The 9,441-nt window shown below is 27.7% G+C and overlaps 1 protein-coding gene across 1 annotated transcript; it reads right to left on the bottom strand.

Moving 5' to 3' along the window:
- Positions 1-3,560: 3,560 nt before the first annotated feature.
- On the bottom strand, positions 3,561-7,818 carry LOC137831521 (uncharacterized). Its single transcript, XM_090303778.1, has 5 exons — positions 7,763-7,818; positions 7,482-7,689; positions 7,117-7,260; positions 6,347-6,491; positions 3,561-3,930 (listed from the first exon to the last, which is right to left on the bottom strand). Exons 1-5 carry the CDS (start codon positions 7,816-7,818, stop codon positions 3,677-3,679), a joined length of 807 nt encoding a protein of 268 aa, XP_090159904.1. The 3' UTR covers positions 3,561-3,676.
- Between the last annotated feature and the right edge of the window lie 1,623 nt (positions 7,819-9,441).

Below are 9,441 nucleotides of genomic sequence, written 5' to 3'. Positions count from 1 at the left end.
TTTAAGTAATTTATGCTTTCAATCTCATATTTTAAAGTTGTTTTTTAGTCTTTTAACATTTTCTTTAAGTAGTTATAATTTATTTTGAAAGGAATGATTTTAATATTTTATATTAACGTATTTGTGATCTTAACATATAACTCATCTTATCAAGAAGTTCCAAAGACATAACTCCTATTATATAAAACTCTTAAATAACTCATTCACATTTTTTTACATAATTTATTAAACACTTTGAGTGGTGAATGCTCATAAAGAAGTATTGAGAGAAATTAAAACATCCAATATTATTTATTAATATTTCATAATTATATATAAGTGATTATTTTTTTTTATCATAACTACGTTTCTGATTGGTAATTGAAAGCACGATTCAGTGCATAAAGAATATTGGGATGCTTCTACACCTAACCCATACCACCTCATTTCATGACACAAACATTCCAGATTCTAATAAAATTTCACTAAGTTATTTTTTACTTTATTAACACTCAATTACGTCACACTTTCTGAATATATAAAAGATAATTGTTTTAAAATTATGTTTAACAACTACTAAATACTATGTTTATAAAATGATTAATTATTTATATCACAATTTTTAAAATGTGTAAATTAAACAGTAAAATTATAGTCTAAAAATAATTATATAATTATATATATATATATATATATATATATATATATAAGTATGTGACCTAAAACATAAAATATAGAAGATATATGTAATGAATTTACAAATATAATTTATATAATATTTTTAGGGTCATAAATGTCTAAGTTATAGTTTTTTTTACATGAACCTTAAAAAATTATAATTATTAATATTTTTATTTTTCTTATTAATTAAATAATATTCATAATAATAATATAGTTATTAATGTCAACAAACATAATAATAATATAAATGTTTATAGATAATTTATTAGTAGTTTAATAGTGAATAACAAACTTTATTATAATATGTTATAAATAACTAACTCTGATATTATATTAAAAAATAACTTCAATTTAATTTTATCTTAAAATAATTGATTTATAAGATAAAACTTATATAAATTTATATATTATGAAATATTATTATATAATTGGGTATGATTTCAAACATCATAATATAATAGTTATTATGGAAATATAGATTATAATTTATAATTAAATTTTTTTAAAAAAAGGAAAAACCCATTTGAAGAGAGGTTGACATGAAAACTGTCCCTAGCTGTGAAACTCTATAAGACCTATTCCTTCTCTTTGCATTAAATGCTCACATGAATCATATCTTCAACTCTTGTTTTCCAAGGACCAAACTCAATTTCCTTCTTTTCAGTCAATATTTGCATATGCCTTTGTCTTATACATCAAGTTTATGTTTTGTTCTTAGGAATTATTGTAATTAATTTATACATAGGGTAAAATAATAGACATGATGAGACCATGTGTTGTGAAAAAATGGTCAAAAAGAGAAATAAAACCATGGTTGAACTGAAGCTATATATTCTTTTATTAATGGTTGCTTAAGTTAATCTTAATAATGAATAGAAGAAAAACAAACATCTCTTACTATTGTTGAAGAAAAAGTGAGACATGCAAACTCCAAAGCAGAGCAATTAATGGTTGCCTTGGTGATATGGAAGATTCCATTATTGAAACTAATGTGCTCTTCAAAGTCTAGAATAGTGAAAGTGACAATCAAAGTTGCTAGGTTGGCTTCTGTCGTCTTAATTTCTTGATCTATGATATAAAACTTCAATTAAAAGAAAGACAAAAAAAAATATTATATTTCCAAACTTTTATTTTTAAAATATGTAATACATTTAATAAAATAGAAGTTTCTAAGGTTTTTCAATTTCAAATTTAATTGAATAATAACACGAACTATATTTAATGAGAGTTTTTTTTATCAATGAGCTAATGAGAGAGTTATTATTAGTAATGGTGTGATAAATTTATATTTTAATAGATTAAAAATAATTGTTGTAAAATCGTTCATTTTATTATATATGATATTTATGTTTTGGTGGTAGTATTAAAATGTTTAACTCAATTAGTTAATATTTTGAAATAATTTAACTGATTTCCGTTCTTATATAACTAAATGAAAAAATATAGAAAATAGTGAAAATATTTATATACTATAATAATAATAGTGGAGATATTTACATGTTATTGCCTAATCATAAACCATTATTATAGTTAATTAATAGAATTAAAAGAGTATAAAATTTTACTTCATTAATAAACCCTTTTTTGCTCCGATGAAGTCAAGATTTGTATTTGATTCCGAAGACAATGAAATCCATCCCTACACAAAACCTTACCTTGAAGATGGTGATATTTTGTAACCTTATGTGCACACAGGTGTGTCTTGTCCAAATCTAAACTTTTAGGTTCCACAGAATGTGGAGAACAACCAAAAAAGGAAAAAAAAATCTTTAAAATAATTGAATTTTTATTAAAATAAATATATAATATATGAACACATGTTTTCTAAGAAAAAAAAAAGATGATAATGCAATTAAAAAATTATAAAGCAAGAAAGGAAATATGGTAGCTATGGGGTTATAAGTGAGAAACTGGCCTGCAATTGAATCCATCTGCATGAGTTGGGTTTCCAATGTGATCATCGTAAAATTTCAACATGGTTGTTTTATGCGACCAAACTCTGCCCAATAATATTAATAATTAGGAAGCACGTGATCATGATCTGTTACCTGCAGGGCAACCTCAACTCGAATAAGTATGAACTTATACTCCGTTTTGAATAGGTTAGATGATAAGAAAAATTAAGAGATAGAGATAAAATAAGAAATCGTAAAATTGAGACTGAAATTTTAACAGCTAAAAGGCTTTCAATGAGTGCAATAGTACCACAGTTAGATTCAATCCATGGTGAACAATTTTTTAACACGAATAAAGTTTCACGATAAAACTAGTCATAAATATTAGTATCAAAATCATTTTAAATGTTTAGATTGAACCAACTTAATTTAATTAAATCCAAATGGAGTATTAAAATTTGGTTTTAAACTACAAACTTAACCGAATCCTTCTATTGTGGAATATGTTTTGAATTTTATAACAAAGTAAAACAGTTCAAACTTAACCAAGGCAAAATAATTTTTTGTTGATAATAAAATTCAACAAAAACTACTAAGAAACTCCTAGTTCGTGAACAGGGCAGATGTTAGAAATTTGAAAATTTCAGTCAATTCTTTTATTTGATTTTTAATTAGACATGCAAGGCACGTGAAATATGCCTTGGAATAATGTCGGATACAAATTAATTTCACTCAGACCTTTTTAGACCTCTATAATTTTCTATATCAGATAAGGATAGATTAAATAAAATGGTAAAGTATAGATTAATAATTTTGACATGATATGAAAATAAGTTTCTTTTTCTTCTAAATATATTAACATTTTTTTTATGTCGTACATAAACTTCTTTTAATTTTGGTTTTACGACATTTTCATCCATCACTGGTTCTCACACATTTTTTTGCTTATCATCATTAAATAATGTTGAATGATAATTCATTTTCTGACAATCTTAATATTCTAAACTTATTGGTAAAAATATTGATTTAATTTCTAATTGATATAAACGAATCCTAAAGGTCCACAAATGATATATAATCGTATCGTATGGAAGGACAGAAATGTAAAAAACTTTATGTGCTTAAACATTGAATAAGTTCGCTGAAATGAATTGACAGTGAAATTGATCATTTGACCTCAAATTTGGATGCCGTCCATCTAATTCATCGCTGCTTTGTACGAGACTTTGGTGTTCATGTAACTTTCGTATATTCTGTCTCTTAATTCCATTTCTGAAAGAAGTGCTTGCTAGACATCGTTTTTGTTTGTTGAGTAAGTCTGGTTTTTGCTGCTCTGTTGTTTTCCTTTTTAGGTACTCTGCCGTCTGCACCTGAACTGATATCACGAAACAGCATTGACAGTGAACAAATCACTAACCATAAAGCACAAATCCATTCTGTACAGTATATGAAAATCCACTTTACATAACATCGACTGTAGGAATTAATCTTGTAGAGAGGTATTAAGTTTGAAAGTTGGATAGATGTTGAGAAAAAAATAAGAGTCTCACTTTAAAATATTTAAAATTTTCATCCTATAAAACTCGGAACACTTTAAGAGTGTCTGAACATCGATACTAATAAGATATATATCGGTGAAGTGTCTAATTCAAAACATATTTGTTAGATTTATGATAATTCTAACATGGATCTAACATAATTTAAAAAAAAGAAATATATTAATTTTCTATAAACTCAAACTTCTTCTATAAATTTTTATTATTATAAAAAAAAAACAAATTCTTTTGAACAAGTCATGAAAAACATCTTTCTTTCTGCTAAAAAATTAAAACATATTTGTGCACATTTTTAATTTATATAATATGTTCTCATATCTTATATCTCTATATCCGTGTCGTATTAATGTTTGTGCTACATAAGTCTCATCTCTCGCCTAAAATGAAAATGAAAATAAATAAATCTAGTAAAAAAATGGAGGAAATTATAAAGACAAATCGAAAGAAAAAAAATATCATCTTAGCTATTCTAGAACAATTTTTTCTAGAGATAAATAAAAAAAACTATTTTAGGTTGCTTAGATTAGACCTAGAAACAATTCTGATTCATGCTAACAACATAAACAAACAAATTGTGTGGTGGTAGTTCCATGCCTAATCTATCATATGAGACAACCTAAAATACTCCTGTTTATTTTTGTGTTTGGAAAGAATTATTCTAACATATTTGCTTTAGATTTTCCCTTATAATTTCCTCTCCCTTTTTAGTATTTTTAGTACTGAATTTTAGATGTTTTCATTTACATTTTTAGGTGAGATGAAATATACATTTTCTTTGAGAACAAATATCCTATACTCATGAATTCAGGAAAAAACAACATGATAAGAATTTTTCTTCATATATTTTAACTTGTTCAATACATGCATCATAATTATGAATGCATTATATTTAGATCTTCGTAAGGTTGTAATTATTGTTGGAACTACTTGAATTGAGTATTTTGGGCATGTATTCGGTTCCAAATGTGTTGTTCTGAAGAGAATAAAGGGAATCTAGTCCTGAATGATTTCAGCATCATATATAAATTGTGTAGTAAAACTGTAGAAGTTTCCTTTTTGTGATTTAATTGTAAATTTAGTCCTTACGTTAATTTACTCTAAAAACAGAAGAAGAAAAAACTCAAGAAAATTAGTATAGAAAAATATAAAAAAAAAACCTGAGCTATCACACTCCACACTTAGACCTTCTTCACCCCTGAGCAAAAACAAGAAAACTGTACAGATTGTGAATGCGAGGCTTTGCACTATCTTGCAGAATATTACAGAGCACAGAAAGTGTTTGAAGAAGCTGGTTAGTCTTCTAAAATCATTTAATGCTTTAATTAATTTTTGCAGAAGAGAGAAACAACAGAGTTATGAGTTTCCCTTCCATGGATGTTGAGTATTTTCCTCCTAATTCCTTTTGACCAACCACTGCTGTTTTACACAGTTATGAGTTTTTGTATAGACCAAATCAAACTCAATGGAAACACAAGGCATTACAATTCAATCTTAATTCACTTCTTCTATTCTGTTTTCTCTTGTTTTATTTTTGAGCAACCTCATTACACACAGCTTTCACCTTATTTGTGTTAATATGAATGAGTTCTATTATCCATATAACCCATTTAATGTAATGTACGACATTACATTATAAGGCTCTTCAGCTTTCACTAGCACTAATAAATAAGAGAAGGAATAAAAGAACACCAATTTCTAATTATAAATAGAATACAAACAGGTAAATAACATCAGAGAAACCAAAAACGAAAGTCTAGAAAACTTGAACCAAATACAATCTTCAGCCTTTTTACAATATTAGAAAAAAATGATAGAATAAAGGTGAAAATTTTGGGAACAAGAAAAGATATCCTACGCTCTTGAGACGGTATGTCAAATTATTAATAATGTACACGAGAGAACCAAAAAGCATATGGCAATTTCGGGATAAAAGATACTTTTGAAGACCTAGGCAATTTTCTCTAACCAAATACAACAGAAGAGATAAAAATATGCTGCACAATTCTACATATTTTCGGCTACTTATTACAACCAAAATCTCTACTCCAAATAAGGACGAATTGTGCGAAAGAGGAAAAGGTGAAAATAAGGGATAGATAGGATCAAACAATTTGCTCTTGACAATCTGAAAACGATTGTAAACCAAATCTGCTTAAAAGATTGACATACATTTAAAAGAAACATTAATCACATGAATGCTCACTGCAATAAATTAATGAACTAGTGAGGAAATACCAGATCCTGAAGAAACCGATGTCATTGCACTATTCCTGAGCCTTGTAATCTCACTGATAATACTCTTCAAGTTTTTAGAAACCGTGACTCCTCCAGACTTATGATCATCGTTATTCTCCAGACACGACAGTGCATTTTCAGATGCCTAATCGCCAAGCAGACATTAAGCACACCGATACAACTATCTGAACATTATGTTCAGATAAACTTGTCAAAGGTACTTCTAGAAACTTATAATTGACTATAGACAAATTTATCCAAATAAAATCTAGATCTGTTAAAACATCTTTATGAAATCCTAATTACTTAGACAACAACCGTAAGCTACGCTCGTTTGGACAAAGAGTGCAGAAGGAAAAGAAGAAAAAGAGGATAAAAACTAAAGTTATTTGAATTAATAAAAAATAGTGAATCTGAAATGGAGGGCAATACTCAATGCCAAAAATATTAGCAAAAACCAATGAAATTTCCACAAAATTTCCAGCTTCGTAACTCTTGGACACCCATTCCAATTTGAATACTTTTTTTCCCACGTTGATTATAAAGTGGCGCAACCTAATTTTGTTGTTAGATCCCTTCAAATATTTACAACCAATTTTTTTATACAATCACTTAAAATTTCCGATATTATTATTTTAATATTTTTCATATTATTTTATTATAAATTTATCTGTTATTATATATATTTATATTTAAATTCATAGCATTAGCGTTGTATACAAGGATTGTGAAAGCATCATCTCCCTAATAACAAATATGTGTACTCGTACCTTCTCTGCAACGGTGTGAAAACCGTTGCGCACCGCGTCCTCCACAAATCTTAACCATTCCACGGGCGAAACTTGTAGCCATTGACAACTAGCGGACTTGAATTCGCGCATTACTAAAGCCTCGTATCTCAATGCCAAACAACTCTGGAAAAAATGAAATTGAAAATGAACGAGAGAGAAAAATAAATTAGCATGAGGGCGTCTCATAGCAACTAAATAAATCGGCACATCTTTCCAGAGTATAAAATGTTGTTGTTGGATGTTATTGAGATTTGATAGGAAAATTGAGCAGGCAAAATACACGAGAACGAACGAGACAGCGTTTATGAATAGAACACTGTGAAACTGAGAAGCGGTAAGGGAACCTGTTGATCTCCGACGAGAGCGAAAGCGCGGACGAAGAATTCGAGAACAAGTAGCTTCTCGTGGACAGTTTTGGCGGCAATGGAGCGAATAACGGAGAGAGATTCAGATCTGAGGAATTGCGTCAAGCTGGAGCGAACTTCGATGAACGATTTCACATCCTTGGAGACCAGAAGCGATTCGAGAAATCTGATGGTTGCATCGCAGAAACTGCGAAAAATGAAACAAAATGTTAGATAACTGGATCGATAAAGAGAGAGAGGGAGAGAGAGAGAGCGATAACCTTCTGCCGTGGATTAAAGTGCGAAGAAAGGAGAGCTGTTTGTCAAAATTTGACATTGCGCGGGAGGTACATATATTTGGCGGTTAAGACAACGGCTTTCGGAACTAGATTCAAATTTTAAATTTTAAAACGGTATAGGTTTAAATATGAAGAAAGAATAAAATTTCAAAATTATAAATTTTTATAAATAATTAAAATATTAATATTTATTGAGTTGGGGATGGATTATAAGTATCAAATAAATATTTTTTTTTATCAGCATTTATTTAGGTCCTTTGAAGTTATTAATTTGATGCCTTGGCGCTTGACTAGACCTAGGATGCAATAATGTTGATAAGTTAATTTTAATATTTTAATTTGTGGAGTACATTTTTCAATAATTTAGAGTAAAAATATTATATGCAAATTAGGTATGAGATGAATTCTATCATGTATTTGTTTAAAGGCTTACGGGTTTAATTTAAGGATGTGAAATATTTATTTGTTACAAGTTTTAAAAAGAATAGTTCTGAACGTAGTTATTAAAAGGATAGTATATATTTTTCTCATGATTAAGAATAAAGTATATTGCAATTTGATTACTATCAAATGATAATATTTCAAACTAAATATTACCCTCCCATCCCTATTAGTAATATTAAAATTATATATATTATTAATGGTATGTCTATCTATAAAACTTGATCACTTCTCTTAGATGACAGTCCATGTCGAACACACGTATCAAACACGACATTCGTTGGACACTTATCATTGAAGTGTCTAATTCAAAAAATATTTATTGAATTTCTGACAATTTTAACATGATTCTTACACAATTTAAAAAAAAATTAATTTTCTAACATTTCAATCTTATAATATAAATTTTGATTGCAATTATAAAAATAAGAAACAATTTTTACTAAAAAAAATTGAAATATCCTTTTATGTGAATTTATATAATTCATAATTATATATAAATCTTTATTGTTAATTTATATAATTTATAATTATATAATATTTCTTTGTCCAACAATTATATGTTTGTTTGTGTCCGTTAGTATTTTAGAAATTATATTAGAAATTATATGTATGTTCGTTTAAGTTAGCCTTACTAGAATCATTACTGCCATGTTCAGTCTCGTGGGTTTCAGTAATGTTATAATCATGCATTCATTCTGCCGCATTTACTCCAAATAATTCCTTTTTTAAGTTCCTTTTCACTACTTTTTGTTTTGACGTAATCCCTTCCACTACTTTCATATAGAATTTAAAATAAAAGTTACTTTTCAATTGACAAAATAAAAACTACTAAAAAAATATCAAGAAAATGAAATAGCTATTGTATATGAATATACATGCGCGCATAAGCAGAGGTTACTTTTTCAACACTGTTTGGTTCATCAATAAAAAAAGTTAATTATTAAAACTTTAGAGTTGAATTTCAATACAAAAGTTTCGGGGTTATTTTACGTATTCAACTTAAAAAGTTTACTAACAAAATTGAGTTCTTTTAGTAGACATGCTAGCATTGTTTTCTTTGGCAAACCATGCTAACACTTAATAATTTCGGGTGAAATATAATCTTAATAGCAAATTACATAATTTCTTTTAATTTGGATGGACCCTGTTTAATTGGCATCAATACTCACTTCAAGTCTCTGAAAACAGCTCGAAAGTCGTATAACGAAACCGGATTT

This window comes from Phaseolus vulgaris, chromosome 6 (assembly GCF_051622355.1).
Source record: "Phaseolus vulgaris cultivar YP4 chromosome 6, ASM5162235v1, whole genome shotgun sequence".
NCBI lineage: Eukaryota > Viridiplantae > Streptophyta > Magnoliopsida > Fabales > Fabaceae > Phaseolus > Phaseolus vulgaris.
This window is presented reverse-complemented; position numbering and strand designations above follow the sequence as displayed.